The sequence below is a fragment of the Equus asinus genome, chromosome 6, assembly GCF_041296235.1.
Source record: "Equus asinus isolate D_3611 breed Donkey chromosome 6, EquAss-T2T_v2, whole genome shotgun sequence".
Taxonomy (NCBI): Eukaryota; Metazoa; Chordata; class Mammalia; order Perissodactyla; family Equidae; genus Equus; species Equus asinus.
This window is the reverse complement of record NC_091795.1, coordinates 47,552,147-47,571,495: the sequence shown is the minus strand read 5'-3', so window position 1 is coordinate 47,571,495 and position 19,349 is coordinate 47,552,147. Positions and strand designations below refer to the sequence as shown.

Below are 19,349 nucleotides of genomic sequence, written 5' to 3'. Positions count from 1 at the left end.
GACCATGGGTTACTGCAGTCAAAACTCCCTGGGGACCCACAAGAAGAAGTTCCCTTTCCCCAACACCAACCCTCCCAACCCCCTCCAATCCAGCCTGGCAACAGCAGACGCCAAAGAAGAAACGGGCATTCCAAAAAGAAAAAAAGTAAGTAGATTCTTAGAGTAGAAAACAGCTTTCTGTCACCTGCTGCAAGAGAAGCCCTCCCCGTCGCCCAGCCCTGAGTCACTTCCCCTCTCTGTACTGAGTCTCAATGCTCGCGGGGGCATAAGACCCGGGGCCTCGGAAGCTGGCCACTGGCAGCCCGATGCCCCACAGACACTAGGGGCCCCCCTCCCAGGCGCGTCCCGGCGGCTGCAGACCGGCTCTGTGCGCCCAAGCCGGCGCCGCCGCTACCTTGGCTAATGGCAGCTCTGAATGAAAGGAGCCGAGGCCGGCTCCGGATTTATGAATGTGCAGGGGAGGAGGGGAGGGATATCATGTGACAATAAAGGAGAGCGTCTTATTCACAAAAAAAAGTGCTGGTGGCGGGCACAGCCACTGAGCAGCGGCGGCAGTCGCCGTGCGGTGACCGCTCGGACCAAGGCCGACGACCTCAGGCGCCGGACGCAGCGGCCCTGCTTCCATTGCACCCGCGACTGGAAACGCCTCGGGCGCGGGTGGGAGAAAGCCAAACCCGACTCGGCGATCGCCAGGCAGGAGAGAGCTGCACCTGGGCCCGGGGCTGGAGAAAGGCACCGTCCAACGGCGGGTGGCAGGTCTGCCCGGGAGCCCCTTAGGCGGAGCGCCCCGAGCATTGTTCCCCGCGGGCCGGGCACGCAAGCCTGTGCACGCGCGCACACACACACGTACACACACACACACCGGCCTGCAGCGCGCTGCCCCGCACGCTCCCGTCCGCCCCCGCCGCACACGACTGGGATCCGCCCCCCGAGCTGCCCCGACCCCGCAGGGCGCCTGTCCCGGGCCAGCAGCGCGTGCACACACACTCACACGCGCCGCGGGACCCCTCGGGCGGCTCCAGCTCGCCCGGCGGCGCAAGGACCCGGGCGCACGCAGACCCCCGCGCAGCAAAAGCCCAGTTCTCCTCTCGCTCTGCCGTGTTTTTTATGAATGAAAATGTGGTATGCAAATGAGAGCGATTCAAGAAAACGAAATGGCGGAGCCTGGGCCCCAGTGGGCTCCCGAAGGGACTGCGGGCTAGCGGCGGGGCGAGAGAGTCACAAAGTCAGCATGTAAAAACCCACCGACCCCAGGAAACCGGAGCGGGGGTGTCAGGTCTTCCCCTCCAGCCGCTGAGGACTTCAGGGGGAAGGGGTGTTTGTGAGTCCCTGGAGAGGGAGCGGGGACCGCGCCGAGGTCACCCGCGCGCCCTTGGCCCCCGCAGCGGCCACCAGCCCGCCGACCCAAGGCGCGCCCCTGCCGGCCGCAGCAGTTTTTGCCCCCTCCTCACTTCAACAAGAGGGGAAATCGTGCGTCCCAAACCCCACAGGCCAGCGACTCGCTGCACCCCACGCCAAGTTCACCCAACGAGCGTCCCCGCCCGCGTCCTCAGCCCCGGCCCCCACGCTGTCCCCGCGGGGCACCCTCGTCCCACTCCGCGGCCAAACTTACTCGTCCGGGTGTGTTTCTTCGGTCATTTTCCTGTTCACCTAGACGCCTGTCCCGCGGCGGGCAGCTTTGCTCCCTTCATCTTCCTGTCCGCTCACCCGCCTTCTTCACATCTCCGGAGATCGCCTGATTTGGTTGGGGGGGGGAGCGGCTAAAGATGAAGGGGGCGCCGCAGAAGGCAGAAGGGGAAGCAGGGCGACCGGAGCGCCGGGCGAGGTTTGGAGGAAGGGGTGCAAAGGCAAGCTGCGGGGGCAGTGAGCGCCGTAGCGCCTAGGGGCGAGGCGGGCGGGGACTCCGGGGGCTCGGGAGCGGCGGAGGGGGAGAGATTTGGGCAGGGGACGGCGGTGAGGAGAGGAGGAGAAAAACAAGCGCGCCGTGGAGCTGCGGGGACTGCTGAGAGGAGGAGGACGAGATGGCCGGCCGCGGGTGGGGGCTCGGTCCGGGGTCGCCCCAGGGGGGGGCCGGGCCAATCACGGTTCCGGGGAGCGGTCGGCGGCCGGGGGAGGTGCGCCTGGGAGGCGGTGCAGGGCGCCCCGTCCGAGCCCCATCTCTCGACTCCACCGATTTACTCCATATTGGATTCTCACCGCCGCCAACAGGAGGAGGAAGTAGGGCGGAAGCGATGACGTCTTCCCAGCGGCCAGAGGTGGTGGAGTGCAAAAAGCTTCCTACTTGCGACCGAAAAAAAAAAAGGGAGAGAGAGAAAAAAAAAAACTTTGTCCCGCCTACTGAGCATGCCCGTCTTCCTTTCCCCCCTCCCTCCGGGCTTCCACTCCGGGAGGAGCCGTGGAGTGGAGTTGTTTGCTCGGCGTCTGCCTGCCTCCGGATCCCCCTCTGTCAGCGCTCCGGGTTTTAAGAAGCCCGAGAGAAGGGAGGAGGCAGGCAGGAGCTGGGGGTACTCGCACACATCTGGCTCCTGTTTGGTTCCCTCCCTCCTTCCAAACCCCTGGATTAAAAATCCTCGGCGGGGGAAGGAGGGGGCGGAGACGGGCAGCTCTGGGGACAGACTACCACCTACCGTGGGGCGGGAGCGGGGAGCGGGGGCGAGGGGGGGCACAGGTGCCTTTGCCAAGGCTCTGAATGGCAGAGGCTTTTCAGTTTCACGTGAAGCTTGTGATCTTTTTTTGTCTTGGTAGGAGAACGGGCATTTTTAAGAAATCATTATTTGTACATAAAGAAATAAAAGGTAAATCCAACAGCCCAGAGACGCTTGCATTTCAGTAGAAATGGACTTTCTCGGGTTAAAAGGTAAGCCCAAATATATATTTTAAATTATTCAGTAAATCTCTCTCATGTTGGTGGAGGATGGCCCTTGTCCCAGGCCCTTGCAGGCCACAGTTATTGGGCCAGAGGTTGCCAACCCATGGGCTTTGGCGCAGTGAGACAGGGAGATGGAGAGCTCGCGTAATCCCCCTCTCCGTCCCCTTTGTGTTGAAATTATTTGTCCTGCCTTGGCGTAGGATCATGGGCACTGGGCAGGGCTGGCTTCCTGGGCGTGCAACCTGCGCAGCTGCATAGAGATCTTCGACTGATTTGATGCTCTGCTATTGCAGTCTCGGAATTCTTTATAATGTTTGAACAAGGGGCTCCAAATTTTTACTGTGCTGTGGATCCCACAAATCACCTAGCAGTTGGGTATTTCCTTCTGGGGTTTTGCTAGGGGCAAGAGATCGAGTCCCTGCCCCTTCCTGCTCTCCAAGCACAGTAGATTTTCCATCCTCCTGAATGTGTCAAGCAACTACGTAGAGATTAACTAAATAGCAACCATTGAACAAATTAAGAGAAGAGAAAATATATGCCTCAAGTGAAGTATACCTAAAACGTATATGTGTGCATTTGGAGAGCCACAAGTGCTCCAAAGATAGTAAGCGTTTCGCCAAGGTGAAACAACCAGGGTCTTTTTGGACATGGACTAGGGTTCACCCACCTTTGATGCTGAGTGCTGGTGTACGGTGGTGAAAAGGGCACTAGACAGGGGAAGAACACCTGTGTCTGGTTTTCTCCTAGCAGCCCTGAGACCCTGAGTGAGGCTTTTAGCAATTCTTCAGTTTCTTTATAAATAGGGATAACAAGGCCAAGCTTGTTTTTCTCAGTTTTTGAGGCCATTGAAAGCCTATGAGAAATCACCGAACAAAGCAGGATCTTATTATTCTCTAAATCCCCATAAGGCTAAGGCATCTACGCAATTCTCACCTTGCCTATTGTTGCTTTTTTCCTGTAGGTGCTGAAAGAGATCCCACTCAATCACTCCTGAATTTCCAGAAACATAGGCATTTGTCCATGTCAAAATTATCCACTCAACGGGCATCTCTTTGGCTCCACCCTCCAGTTTCAGAGTGTCCAAATGGCAAAAGGCAGGTGAGGTGATTATTAATTTCTGCAGGTAGGCAAGCTGAATCAGTGTCATCAGCATTCATTCAGCCAGCTCTCTGCTAATAGCAGTGAGTGACTGGCCCAGCCCATGGACCAGGCAGCCAGAGGAGCAAAGGAAAACATTCTAAGGTCCAGGATTCACCAGGTCCCCACCTGGATGTCTTAGTGCCAGACTCCAGCAGATCCTTTGGTTCTCTGAGGCTCAGGTTCAGCGTCTGTAGTGTCAGGATAATTCCCACAACATAGGGTTGCTGGGAAGATTAATTGGGTATACAGGGAAGGTACTGTGTTAAGCACACTGCAAACAGAAGCAACCCTTTCTTCTCTGTAGCCAGTTGGATTGCCAAATGCTCCTCCTCCACTCCTGGTCCTTCATGTTCCTCTAAAGAAGACCTCCCAGTTCTCTTCTGCCTTGTTCGTGACCCAAAAGAGGCCTTTTAATGGAAGTGTTCCTAGCAGATCACCTCTTGGTCTTCTCCATCAATTACTAACTGTGACTCCTGCCGCTCCATAGTATAAATGGCGATATTGGGTGAATAGCTCCGATACGTTTATTGATCTGAATATCAGGGTGTTATCAAAGTCTACTGGATTGTATCACAGATTTAGGGCTCTAATTTAATGACATTTCTGAAAGAGCGAAATACCCACATCCCTGTCTCTCCCCGACAACTGGCAAAAACGGGGAACGCAGCTCTGAACACGATCAAATCAAGGGTGTCGACTCAGAGTGAGATCGTACAGCTTCAAAAGTAATGTCGATCTGCTCGCAACTTCACGCAAACCCAGCAGAGCCCCCAGCAGGACCCCCACGTACCCGCCTCTCAATCCGGAGTTCGGGACGGGGGAGCACCCCTACCCGGGTCCTTCCCGCCGGCCGCCCGGAAAGCCCGGAGCGCGGAAGCGGAGCGACCCTCGGCAGCCGGGGGACGGGCATGCTCAGTAGACCCGCAGGTCTGGTTTCACTCGGAAGCCAGCCGCGGACCCCGCCCCCTCCCGCCCCGCACGGGCGCCCGGAGAAGCGGACATTTTAACCTTCTCTGCCATCCGCTCCCTCTTTCGTGTCCTTCGCCCCCTGTCTGAGTCCTTCCACCTCTCGCCCATCGGGGTCTGGTAGGGCCGGGAGTATGGATCTCCCCGGGGTGGTGGGAGGGGAGGGATCGATGAATCACTTTCCCCCTTGGGGGGCGTACGGGGGGTGGGTGGTGATTTGGGAGGACTCTACTGTGGCCTGAGGTTTGTGCCGTCGGGCCCGCGGAAGTCCCCCATTGCCGCGGCGCCCCCGCTCCCCTCCCCGCGAGGCGCGCGCAGCTGCGCCCCGGCCTGTCCTCACCTCACCCGCATTCTGCCCCTTCGGTATTTCTCAATGACCGGCGCTCGGAGGACACTTCCGATTGGGGAGGGAGCGGGTATCATTAGCGCTCGGTTTATCAGTTCCTTCCGGTCTGCCCTGAGCCCAGCCCTGCGCGCTGCTTGGCCGCGCCTCGGGCGCTCTGGTGCTTTTATTATTCTGTTTAAATAAGCAGTCCTGTGTGCCAGTGTGTGCCAAGTGAGTTTGTAGGCCAGCTGTCTCCCCCAAGACCCGCCGGCAGGAATGGAAACCCAAGCTTTCGCGTAATGAAGGGGATGATGCAAACTTAGAAGCTGACCCTGCGCCCGGGAATGATGCCCCCCCCCCCCCCCCACCGCCCGGCGCGCGTCGTCCCAGTCGGGCATGAATGGCTGGAGCCAGATTGCATAATCGCCGCGGTATAAATAGCAGGCGGGCGGGCCGCTGACGCGCTCGCCGGTACCGTTATCGTGCAATACTTCATCCTCGATGCAGTGCACTCCCAGGTCATTCTCCCTTTCAGCTGCAATGCTGGGATTTTAAATAGCAGAGATGAAAGGTCCCTGCCTCCCTCCTCCCTTGAGTTCATATATTATGAATGAAACTCCAAGCCTCGCTGCTTCCTGAGGTGCTCCACTTCAGGTAGGGGAGAGGCTCAATGTCAAGGCAGAGGTCCACCAAAATGTGTGGGTGTGCGCGCGCGCGTGGGGAGGGAGAGAAAGCAGGAAATGATTGACAGGGCTGGGAAACCTTGTCGAAAAAATGTAACCGCTTAGGGTTTGCCTCTGGAGTTTCAGTTTACAACTCCACAGGCCTCAGTCAATTTAAGAGCGGATTATGCAAAGGGTCTTTTCGGCTGTGGCTGCTAGCGCTCTCACCGTAGGCCGCCGCCTCTGTGGCAGTGCTGTTTGATTCCGAAGCGCTGGTTTCCTTTCCCCTCTGAGGCAGCAAACATCCCCTACTGTAAGAGCCCTGGGGACCTTTGAGGTTCCTGAGAAAAGCTAGTGCAACCAGTTTAGCCATTCTCTAGTTCTAGAACTCTTCTTAGAAGCCTCAGCTATGTGCACAGCTGAGGAAGTCTAAAAACTTATTCTTCCCAACTGTATTTCACAATATGCAGTCATTTAAAAAAATGAAAGTCTGCAGGGGTTCCCCCCCTCCTCTTGAACACCAAGTTTCAACTTAATTTCTCAAAATAGAATGACCAGTTCTTCACACATGGATTTCTGGCGTGTGAAACGCATTGGTCAGCTCATTATTTTTCAATCCGGATGCCCATTTCCCCAGTCTGCGTTTAAAGGGCCAGGTTCTCTATGGGGCAATAGGGATACGGATGTGAATGAACCCAGGGTCCTGCCCTCTCGGGGTTGGGTCAGGTGGGGCAACAGGCCTGTAAAGAAACCTTAGGGCAGTGGACTAACTTCTCTAAAACATGGGGTAAGAAGAATAGAAAGCAGATCAGGGAAAGGAGGGCTGCCCAGAGGAAGAGGTATTTGAGCTGGGTCTTGAAGGAGGGCCAGAGTGTCGATAGATAACCGGAAATGGAGGGGTCTCCGGGATAGCCCAGTGAACACAAAAGCCCTGAGGCGTCAAACAGAGTGGGGAGGGGGGAACAGAAAGCTCTGGAGAAAGGTAGGAGCGGGGTCAGGGAGGCCACGCTAAAGGAGGTTAGACTATCTTAAAGTCATGGAACCTTTTGTAGGATTCACAGCTGATCTTTGTCCAGTCCCAGTTCATTGCAGTGTCCCCATAGTTACGCAAATGTGGGGCAAATGAGCATCCATTGTTCTGGAATTTAGGGTGTAAAACAAGATTCACAAACTGATAGCCCCTGGGCCAGATAAGGCCCCAGACAAGTTTTGTTTTGCCTGCTGTCTGTTTTTTTAAAAATCAATTTAACATTTTAAAATCAGAATGTTTCACATAAAAATCAAGATTTTTGGCTCCTCCTGAAAAAATTCCAAAGATGTGGTGGCTGTGAGTGCCAGATTCCTGCTTGGTTAAGGATTGTTGCTGGGTGCTACGGCCCTGTCTGTCAGGCTTCTGGCTCTTGTAGGCATTTGAGTTTTTGACCTCTGGCATAAAAGAATCTTTTGTGACTAGATCCAGGCCCCTCTCTGAGACCCCAGGTAGGCAAAGCTTGTCACTGGGCACACAATTTGCATGAGGAGCCTGGGGCCTCTTGGAAGGAAAGACACCCATCCCCGATCTCCTGCCCCAAGACTCTGGACTCTAGTTAGGCCAGGCAGGTGGGATCAAAGTGGGCTCAGCCTCAGCCCAGGGACGGGGAGCAATGAGGCCCCTAAGATAACAACACATCCCAACTGAGGCTCTGTTTCCAGGACACTCAACTTAAGATAACGAGGCTCTCTGCCAGCAGGGTAGCTGGGGGTTGAAGGGATCAACTGGAAAAATCACCAAATGGGATCATGTTTGTACCCCAATTTTGTGGAGCAGCTTAGACAAGTTACATAACTAAACATTTTAAGCAAAGAAGGCTAGACTCAGACATTTTTTTTTTTTCAGCTTAAAAAACAGAAATTTATTTTCTCGTAATTCTGGAGACTGGAAGTCTGACATCAAGGCAGCCACGTTCGTTTCTTGTGAGCCCCTTGGCTTGTGGATGCTCATCCTCTCCCTGTGTCTTCACATGGTCTTCCCTCTGTATGTGTCAGACTTAGATTTTTAATAGATTACTCTAGGCATGGAAGATGGCTTGTAGGAAGCAAAGCAAAGACTGGTTAGGAAGAAATTTTCTTCTTCCATGACAGGAATAACAGTGCATGACAAAGCAGAGTGGCAATGGCCATGGAGAGGGAAAACCAATTCCAAGGACACAGATGGGGGGAAGTGTCTTGGCTTTATGATCTGTTAGGTATGGGGACTAATGGAGAGGACTTGGGTAATTGGATGGACCTTAGTGCCTTTAACATGATCAGGGTAACAGGTGTGGAGGAGGAGGAGGGCATGGTCGCCGAAGATGGAGAGACACAATAGACAACTGCTACCACTCAACTCTGGGACCCACAAAATAGATCAGGGATTGAGGAATACAGGGAGGCCAGAACAGGAAAGCAGAACCTAGAGACAGAGATGGAGAGCCAGTTCCCTGAGGACATCATTTGAGCAACTGGATTCTACCTTGCCTGAAGCTGGAGGATGATCGGGACCTTTAAGATTGAATTGGGCTTCTGTCACTTACAGCCAAAAACATTCCAACTACCAAAATAGAAAGCCACATTTTGGATAGTGAAAAAGTGAAAAGTAAAAGGGGAATTTTAGAATGTGTGTTTATAATTTAGCACAGGGTCCTCTGGGGTCAGTGCCAGGGAAATTCACGGAGATTCTGATTTAATAGAACAAACTTCTCCCAGTAAGTTAGTTGGTACGTTTTAGGAGTGTACTGAACTCTCTTTTTTTTTTTTGGTACCGAACTCTTTTTTTGGCCTCAACATCCCACTGTCACTACCTGAATTCACATCTCCCATTCCTTTCTCACTCTTAACATCAAGCCTCGTTTCTACTACCTTTAGCCCCAGCCCCTTTCTTCTGTAAAGACCATAACTGAGACAGGAAGCTTACTAATATAAGATAATCAGAGCTTTTAGAATTGGAAGAAAGTGAAAGATCGTGTGTTTATGATAACTGGCTCCAATAAACCAAACGTTTTACCCAAACTTTTTGGAATGGATAAAGAGAAAAGAGGAAAATAAAACTCAGTGAGATATGGTCCCTGTATCAGCCAGCTTTTGCTCTATAACAAACCACCACAACATTTTGTGGCTTAAAACAATAAATATTTTATTATTTATCATGAATCTCTAGTCTCTCAACCTGGGGGGTGTTCAGGCCTCGGCCAGCTGAGCAGGGTCTGGATGGTCCAGAATGGTCTCTCATGTATCTGCTGATTGGTGGGCTGATTAGTCTCGTAGGGCTGGAGCTGGACTAGCTCATCTCTGCTCCACATGATCGGTTATCCTCCAGCAGGCCAGCCCAGATTAGATCACGTGGTGGTAGTGGCAGGGTTCCCAGATCAGCAAGAGAGGGCAAACTCCAAAGTGCATGCTTTTTTCAAGCCACTGCTTGCATCACATTTGTTAATATCCTATTAGCCAGAGAAGTCACATGGCCAACCCAGCGTCAAGAGTCAAAGAGCTGGGAAATAAACTCCTTGATGAGAAGAGTGGCAAAGTCACATGGCAAGGGGTATGCATATGAGGATGAGAGAGGAATCTGTAACCATTTTTACAATCTATCTCAGTCTCTCACCCAAATTTCACAATTAGAGAAGGTTATTTATAATAATAATATACATTGATCATATATATATGATAAGCATTATATATTTCCATATACAAATATATGATAAATATATTATAAAATTTACAAACATACTATAAGTATATAAATATATGTATCCTATATTTTTATATAAGTACATATTTATATATATAGGCATACCATTTATATATAGGAGTACTATTGATAGAATTAACTTCTACCTTTACAGTCACTATTTATGGCCAAGTAACTAAAACTGCTTAATGTTTAGTAGATTTGTGCATGCTATAAAACTCTTCTCAAAAATATAGTGAATAAAGAAAGAGACCTTATGAACTTCTTCGTATGCTTGACCTTTTTTCTCAGCCTGAATATCCTGTCTCTGACATGCCTTACTTCTTAAAATAGGTATATCCCTAAAGAGATCTGGGCAATTAAAATGTTTGTAAACAGAAGCATATATAAAAAACACTAGGGAAACTTAACTATTTAAGGTTGCTGAATAATTTGGAAAAGCAAATAATCATCCCTTAATTTTCCTCATTATATTCAGATTTTAGACATAGTTTTAGGATTAGTTAAAACAAGGTTCACTTACTTTTTTGATGGTAGATGTGGTGCTCATGGTGGTGGAGGTGATGATGGTGGGTGGTGATGATGGAGGTATTGAGAGGTGGTGATGAAGATAGTAGTGATGATAGTGGTGATGGTGGTGGTGGATTATGGAAATGATGGTGGTGAAGGTGGTGGAAGGATCTGAAATAGAAACCTTCAGTTTGCTGCAAGAGTTTTCTTGTGGTCCTGTTACCAGATCCCAAACGTGCAGACAACTGGGCAGTAGAAAAACAGTAAGTCAGAGAAGAGAATTGGATAAAGTAAGATGAGATGCCCTGTAGGCCAGGCAATTTCCCGTGATGCCAGGAGGGGCAACTAAGTACTTTTCTTCAGGCCTCAGTTGGGTATCATTTCTTCCAGGGAGGCTTCTCTCTCCTCCCCTCAACTGGGCCAGGTGCTCCTCCGTTGTACGCCCTCATCTTCCTCTGTCCTAGCCCTCTTTACACCTTTCATAATTACATATCTGTTTATCTATACTCCCTTCCCACTAGATTGTAAGCTCACCGAGAGCAGGGACCACATCTTCTCTCTTATTCAATCTAGAGTCACTATGGCACATAGTGGGTACCCTGTAATACTTAGTGAGTAAATGAATGATAAGCCACCATGGCTTGCCATCTTTCTTTCCCTCTAAAAGCACATTTTGCCCCATGGCATCAGCGAAAGTGCTCTTCTGAATGACTTCTCATTTGTTGCTGGCTCAGCTTGTTGATGTCAGATAAGGGGCTGGGAAGGTCCCTAGTGCAACAGTAATATAAAATCATGGAGAACTAGAGTTCAAAGGTTAAAGAACCACCTGTTTTAAAATGAGGAAACGGGCCCAGATAAGTCAAGTGACTCAATTAAGACCACACAGATAGTCAGGGTCACATCCAGAGCCCAGGAGCTCAAAGTCCAAATTCCATAACTTAGATGCCCTTGTTGGAATAATACGAGATGCACCCGTGGCACTTATTTCTAATTATGCTGGTGGAAAGCAATGTTGCTTATCAGTGTTGCAGCTCATGCATGAAGGGGAAAATGGAGACTTGCTTTTAGCTTTCCAAGACTACTCAGGGAGATAGATATATATATATCTTGCACTATGGCTCGCATTAAATTCTAATGGACACTGCTGGTCAGGGGCAATAATGGTAATCCCTTTCTTCAGTTCTTGGTTTGGGGGGGCGCTATAGTTTTTTCTTTTATTGAGTTTTCGCCCCTGTGTTTTTCCTTACTCTGAATTGTCACAGTACTGCCAATAAAATGCAGGGAGATGTCTTCTAGGGAAACTCTAGGAAAGATTTGAATCCCTGAGAAAAAGAGAGAGATGGGGTGAACAGGAGTTCCCCTTGTTCTCCTGCTTCAGAAATTCTTGTGTGAGGCCGTGATGTTCAGCGCTACCAGGAGGGGAAAGCCAAGAAAATCAAAGGAGAGCTGATCCAGAATCCTGAAATTGCTGAGCTCCTGAGTTAACTAGACTTGGAACTCACCTACTTCTGGACTTCATGTTAAATGAAATAGTAAATCTTTATTGTTTAAGCCACTTTTTGCCAGTGTCTTGTAATTTGAAGCCCAACTAAGTGATTCATACCGTAGTCACTCGTATGCACAGCACTCCCTATTTTAAGTAAATCCCAGCATTTCAACAGCAGGTGCCTGCTTGGTTTGCCACCTTGCAGAAGAGGACTAACCAACAGAGTTGACTTCTAGACACATCTCTTTGAGATGTCATCTGTTGACATTTGTAAGCTGAGAAATTTTTGTTGCTATTCACATGACAACTAAACATTGGACAATCTACAGAAACATAAAAATGTCTAGACTCTGTGCTTACAAGCACATATGTCATATGCTTGTAACATGTAGTGGTTAAAACTCAATGGTTTTGTTCTGTTGTTATTTGCAATTATTAAAGTAAGCCCTGTTCATTGTACAAACGTTTAAAGTGCAAAAAGTATAGTGAAGAAAATAATATCCAGTAATTCCACCACTCAGATATAACCCGTTAATATTTTAAATGTGTATCTTTATAGACTTTTTCCGTATATACAGTAAATATTCTAATAAAATATTATGTAGTGTATATTTTAATAAAACTAGGATCATATTAAACATACTCTTTTGTAGTCCTTTAAAAAAAAGCCTCAATAATAATATGCATGAGTTCAGAGTCCTAAATGTCTCATGCATGTTTTCCAGAAAGCAGCTATGAATTGATATCATTCTCTTTGGTCTTAATGTACATATGTATAGGTGTAAAAATAGTTGGCAAATAGTTGACAGATGGGAAAATAGTTTCACATAAATTATTTTATTCTTCTGTGCTCTGCTGTAACCCATCTAAACATCTACCTTAGCATCTATAACAAATGTTGAACCTATTTGCTCAACTAGCTTTCTTTACCAACCAAATCATAAGTTCCTGGAGGGGATGGGGAAAGCAATGACCAAATTAACTAAGTTCTATACATTCGTATCTGTATCTATCAGAATGTGTAGTGCATGCAAAGTAGTCAGTAAATGTTTATTGAATGAACAAAAAATATGGTTATATAGTTTTTGTTCTGTGATTACAATACATATTCTGTAGGCAAATTTACACTGGTCTCATTTCAGACCAGTTAAGATCACACAATGATAAAGATCACAAAAGAAACCAACATTACTTTATCATCATCAACATCATCATAAATCTTTTAATGGTTCTGGACTTGAAGTTTCTGCCCGAAGTTCTGCCTGCTAGTTCTGGACTTGATTTTTTTTTGGTGAGGAATATTTGCCCTAAGCTTACATCCGTTGCCAATCTTCCTCTTTTTTTTTTTTTTTGCTTGAGGACGATTAGCCCTGAGCTAACATCTGTGCCAATCTTCCTCTATTTTGTATGTGGGTTGCCTCATGAGCATTGCTGATGAGTGGAGTAGGTCTGCACCTGGGATCCGAACCTGCAAACCCAGGCCACTGAAGTGGAGTGTGCGGGACTTTAAACACTTGGCCTTGGAGCCAACCCCTTGACTTGAATTTTCCTCCACTGACATTTTACCCAATACCAGACAGCTCAAAGAGAAGCAGAAAATCCATCAGATATCCCAATATTTCAATAAACCTGATATTTTTGGTTAGCAAGTTTTTAAAAACTCAGATAACAGACCAAATGTGTTCATTTTTATCTTGATACTTGCTGTCACATAGCTGTATAATCTCTTCTTTCCTATCTGTTCTTCCTCATTTCCATTCCCTTGTAAACCCCCCAGAGTCTACCTTTTGTCCTTACCACTTCACACAAACTGCTTCTTGGTGAGCTCACTTCATCTCATTGCCAAATCTGATGGTCTTTCTTCAGTATTGATTTGTCACGTAACTTAGCTGACCACTTCCACCTTCTTGAAACTCTTCTGCCTGTGGCTTCCGTGACCCCAACTCCTGGTTCCTCTTTACCTCTCTGTTTATTCATTTATTCTGCAAAAGTTTTGCTGAGTCCCTGTCCTAAGTTTTATTGTAAGGGTATGCAATACTATTAATAAAGCTGGCATCTACTGAGTGCTTACTAAGTGCCAGGCAATGTTTTTAAGTTTTAAACACTACATGTATGAACTCACTTAATCTCACCAGAGCAGGCATTCGCAAATTTTTTCTTAAAAGTACATATATTTTTGGCTCTGTAGGCCCTATAATCTTATGTCACAACGACTCAACTCAACTATTGTAGCATGGAAGTGGCCACAGACAATAAATAAATGAATGAGCATGACTGTGTCCCCGTAAAACTTTATTTACATAATAAGTGGCTAAATTGGCCCAGGGGCTGTAGTTTGCCAACCACGACTCTAAAATCTAAGTTCCACCAGGGCAGGAATTTTTGTCTGTTTTGATATGTAACAAATAGTAAGTAAATATTTGGTGAATGAATATTCTCCTTCTAAGATAGGAACTATTCTAATCTCCATTTTACAAATAAGGAAACTGAAGCACAGAGGTTAAATAATTTGCCTGAAGTCACCGACTGGTAAGTGACAAATCCAGCATCTAAACCCACATAGTCTGGCGTCGGAGCCTGTGCTCTACAGTGGTGGCACAGAGAAGAAGGTCGGCAGCTATTCTCACAGGAGTCTGGAGAAGTTGTTTTAACTGGATCTTGAAGAATGAAGAATTCACCAGGAAGATGAGAAGAGCAGAGGGAGAGGCCTTGCATTCTGGGTTGAAGAAACTGCAGGTTTACAAAAGCAGGCGCCTGATACAAATGGCGTTAGGAACAAACTGACAGCAAAGGAAGACAGTTGCTTAGGGAGCACGTTCACTTCTCGGTAATTCACATGTCTGGACACAGGGTTCGAGGTGGAAAGTGGTGGAGATGAGACTGAGGAAGTATGCCAGGGGCCTAGGGTGACATGTGAACCGATTTGGATTTTAACTTGGTGGCAGATGGGCTACTGAAGTGTTTTGAGCATAGGAAAGAATGACCATATTTGCATTCTAGGTCAATTTTTTAAGTTACATTTCATTTTAAAATTAGACAATATACACATATTGTACAACATTTAAAAGCTGAAAAGGTTGTCCTCCTGCCCGTCTCCAGCCGTCCAGCTCCCTGTCCCTGGGGCACCCACTGGTTGCAGTTAGAAAGATGACTTTCACTTATAGTGGGAAGAATGCATTAGGTTGGGGTGAACTGGATGTCTTATTAATTAAGTTAATTTAATTAGTAAAATTAATTAGTGAATTAATTTAATTTTTCTCCTTAGGGTGGATGATAATGAAAAAAGGTTGAGAAAGACCTTTTTTTCTTCCTCTATTAAACAGTTGCTTTATTAAATCCTCTTCAAATGGCTCAAGTTGAGCGTGCATCTCTTTCTGCCCATGTGCCTAAGTGATAATGGAGAGTGAGGCTAGGATGGAGGATAGTTAGCCACACAGTCCATAATCACAGAGAAAAGGCAGCATAACATCTTGGTAATAAGCATGGACTGCTGGGATTAGAATCCTGGCTCTGCCATTAAGCAGCTGTATAACCTTAACCTCTCTGTGCCTCTCTGCAAAATGGGAATAAAAATTTTTTTTTTATTCCCATTTTATTTTAGGAGACTATCTCCTAGTGGTTGTGAGGAGATCACTCAATGTGTGTTAACTATTGTTGATGATAGAAGCTTCAAAGGAGGAGGGGGTTTTACAAGAGGGTGGAAGAGTAAAGGTTTAGAAATAGGATTGGGAATGTCGAGGATGTCAACACCACTTCCCATTCCCAAGAGTTGTGGGGCATGGGATAATGAGTAGCATCCTTCCTAGAATTCAGCAAAGGAAGAAAGTTCCTTAGGGAATACATTCACTTTGCAGTTAAGGCAAAGAAGGAACTACGAGGTTAAAGGTGAAAAGAAGTATATTTACAATTGAATAGAGATTTTCTGGGGCACAGAGGAAAGACCTGAGAAAGAAGAGAAGGTGGAAAGCTCAGAGCAGAGGGGCCGATCAGAGATTAGGATAAGGGAGAACAGACCTGATGGGAGGCAGGGCCACCATGTAGGATAACTGAAGGGTAGGGTTTGGGAAACTCTGGTCATATCTAACCAGCTGCCTATTTTTGTAAAGCCCGCAAGCTAAGAATAGTTTTCACGTTTCCAAATGGTTTTTTAAAATTGAAAGTAAGCCTATATTTCATGATACATGAAAATGATATGAAATTCAATGTCAGTATCCATAAATAAAGTTTTGTTGGATCGCAGCCATGCCGATTCATTTGCATATTGTCTATGGCTGCTTTCACACTACAATGGCAGAGTTGACTAGTTGCAACAAAGACCGAATGGCCCACACAGCTGAAAATATTTACTATCTTGCCCTTTACAGAAAAAGTTTGCAGGCCCCTGCTCTAATACGTCATTCATAGCCTACAATATGAATGGCATCCCCTGGAGTTGTGCAACGCAGGGGACTTGGCCCTAGGAGCACTCATTTTGGATGGTGATAAAGGATTACAGTGAGGAAAGGCATAGATGGAATTACGTAGCCTCAAGGCTGTATTTGGGTTGTGGGCACAAAGTTGTTTTGTTAGAGCAAAGCAAGGCTGTCAGTTTGGGTTCAAGCCACCAGTTCTTGGCTGGTGAGGAGCTGCGTGTGGTAGATACAACTGGTTGCCCACACAACCTCCATTTCTCCTCTTGTTCCTTACTATCAGAAGCCTGATTTTATCAAGGTGGTAATGTGCCCTGTTAAAAATAATCATCTCAAATAAGAAAAGTGCTCAACAAATGTTGGGGATGTGTCAAAAGGACACAGAAGTCAGCTTAATGGATCTCCTAATGGCCAATCTGCAACAATTTGAGCATCAAAATAAATAATTATAGTAATGGATTATAACCCATTGAATAGAATAGGAATCTGTGAGTCCATACTGAAATAAATAAACAAATAAATAGAGGAGGAAGAAATGTTCTTCTATAAGGTAAAAGACAAACCAATAAATTATAGAATGAATGACAGAATTAGAAAATCACCATCTTGCAATCACCATACTACTATTTCAGGCAAGATCATCAACAGATGCTAAAACTAGTAGGTGAAAGTTTGATGAGAAACACAGTATTTATATAGTCTCGAAGCATGTCCCACAAATTCTTACTAATTTAATTTCAAAGGGTACAATAGTAACTTTGTAGTAGGGAAAGTCACCAATACCACTTTACCACCTTAACCAATGACTCAAAGTTAATATCACCAGTAATAGGACAAATCAAAATTATGTGCCTCCTGATATGATGTCCTGAGAAGGACACCACATCACTTCTGTAGTACTCTAGCCAAAAACATGTAATCTGAATCATGAGAAAACATCAGACAAACCCAAATAAGGGATGTTCTACAAAGTAACTGGCCTGTGGTCTTCAAAAATGTCAATGACATGAAAGATAAAGACAGTTTGAGGAAATTTCTAGATTAAAGTAGACCAGAGCAACATGGCGACAAAATGCAAGGTGTGATCCTGGATTGGTTTCCAGACTAGAAAAAATATTTTTCTTGGCAATAAAGGACATTAGTGAGACCACTGGCAAAAGCTGTAGATTAAATAATAGCATTATATGAATATAAATGTTCTGATTTTGATCATTGTAACTATGGTTATGTAAGAGAAGATCTTTATTTTTAGGAAGTAAAGTATGTAGAAGTAAATGTGTGAGAGAGAGAGAGAAAATGATAAAGTAAATGTGGGAAATGTTAATATTTGGAAATTTTGGGTGAAGGATACGCAGGAAATCTTTGTACTGTTTTTGCAAGTTTTCTGTCGGTGTGAAATTATTTCCAAACGAAAAGTTAAAAACAAGAAAACACCTCATCTCCTTCAGATACCCAGGCAGGGAGCTATTTGTAGTCTCAATTCTGGCCCATGAGTTGTAGTTTTTAGTCTAATGAGTGGGGCTTCTCAGAAAACTACTGTTTTTCTGGTAAAAAGGGAGAGGCTTGGCAAGTGTCTTTTGCCCTTTGCCCTTCCCTTCTTCCTCCTTGGAGTGAGGGATTAATGCCTGATGTGGAGCAGCCATCTTATGATCATGAGGACAAAAGGAGCTGGAAGGAGCATGAGTCTTGATGGCTTCATTAAGCCCTGCCTGGACTGCCTTCTAGATATGAAGTTAATTAATCCAGTGTCAGTCAGATTTCTGTTATATGCAGCCAAATGCAGTTCCAACTGAGCCGGAACATCTAAGGCTCCCAGTGGTGTTCAGAGTTTGGAGGTAGTGTGGCTTGACTGCTCAGTCTTCCTTATGAGCAACTGCTTTCAATGACCCCTTAAGTGTTGATGATCCCTAAGTTTGGGTTTTCTTTCTCCTCTCTCTCTATGGTCTCCTTGGGCTACCTCATCCACTCCTACTTACCATTTAAACTCTGATGACTCTCAAATTACTATCTCCAGCCTGGAATTTTCCCCCAAACTTCAGCCCACATATCCAGCTACCTCCTGGAAACCTGTCTATGGTCCATAGTCACTTCAACAGTTATAAAGCTGAACTTTCTTTTCAGACAGACAGACACACACACAGAATACACACACACACAGAATACACACACACATTCTCTCTCTCTCTTCTTCCAACCACCATCCAACCACTTTTGCAAGTCAGAAGCTCAGGAATCAGCCTCTCGTCTTCCTATTTTCTCACCCCCTACATGCAATTAGTCATTCATGTCTTGATGACTCTATCTCCTAAATAGTTTCTGAATCCATTTCCTCCTCTTCATTCTTATTACTCTGAGGGTGGATGCCCTCATCATTCTTAATACTCTGAGGGTGGGTGCCTCATTGTCTCTCACTGGTATTTTTTCATTAAGCTTTTAAACAATCTCCCTGTCTCTGTCCTCTGTTCCTCTAATGCATACTGCTGTCCATTATCTTTCTAAAACGTAAATATTATCACCACACTTTCCTACTTAAAAATTTCCTGACACTTCAACTGCTCATGGTAATAGCTTTTCCCCCCAAATTCCTAATGTGGTAGGACAATGCTCACAGAATAACCTCCTTCTCTTGGCTGCCTTTCCGTGCCATGTCTCTATAAGAGAAGAATTGTTGACTGCCCTGGTTAGTTCAGTATATTCTTAGGAGGCACCTTCTCCCAGGTGCCGGGAAACCAGTAATCTTCCCGTGTTCCAGTGCTGTCTTACAGCAAGTTGTGCCTCATTTTATTCCATGTCAGATAACCTTCAGTGTCCTTTCATTTGTAGGAAAAATAGATTTTATGTGTTGATTGAAATGAGGTGTTGGGGCCACTGTGTGCGCAGTCTGTATATGGTGGCCCAGGTAGGTGAGCTCTAGGGATGTTTATAATGCAACCTGGCTCCACACTGTGGGTTTCTTGTTGCATTGACTCCTTTTGAGCTAAGCAAGCCCGAGTTCCTGAGACTGCTTCCTCCATTTCCTGAAGCCAGCTGCTGGGGCTTGGGTGGGATGGGAGAGTCAGCAATAGAGCAGAAAACAAGGTTACTCAGCTTTGGAGGCACCAGCCATCAGCCCTATCCTTTAATAACCGTCCCTGCTCTCTTCCTAGGAAAGTACTTTTTTTTTTTTTCAAAACCCAGATCAATGGATCCATGTAAGGCTTCCCTCACCCAGGCAGAGTTAGACATTCTTCCTAGGAGCTTCCGTGCTACCTACCACGCTATAATGCAATTACGTAT

General features: G+C 46.5%; 1 protein-coding gene and 1 long non-coding RNA gene across 9 annotated transcripts in view; one reads left to right on the top strand and one right to left on the bottom strand.

Moving 5' to 3' along the window:
* The window catches only part of SPRED2 (sprouty related EVH1 domain containing 2), a 112,337-nt gene extending 109,903 nt beyond the window's left edge, over nucleotides 1-2,434 (bottom strand). The window contains exon 1 of the mRNA XM_014836769.3: nucleotides 1,613-2,434. Within this exon, the coding sequence (XP_014692255.1) occupies nucleotides 1,613-1,638 (26 nt within the window). The 5' untranslated portion in view covers nucleotides 1,639-2,434. The remainder of the gene's footprint in view (nucleotides 1-1,612) is intronic.
* Nucleotides 2,372-19,349, top strand: part of LOC106828352 (uncharacterized) — a 42,218-nt gene continuing 25,240 nt past the window's right edge. For all 8 annotated transcript variants that reach the window (XR_006529265.2, XR_011504258.1, XR_006529264.2 and 5 more), the window contains exons 1-4: nucleotides 2,372-2,504; nucleotides 2,746-2,857; nucleotides 3,831-3,967; nucleotides 4,314-5,095. This is a non-coding gene — a long non-coding RNA (uncharacterized lncRNA). The remainder of the gene's footprint in view (nucleotides 2,505-2,745; nucleotides 2,858-3,830; nucleotides 3,968-4,313; nucleotides 5,096-19,349) is intronic.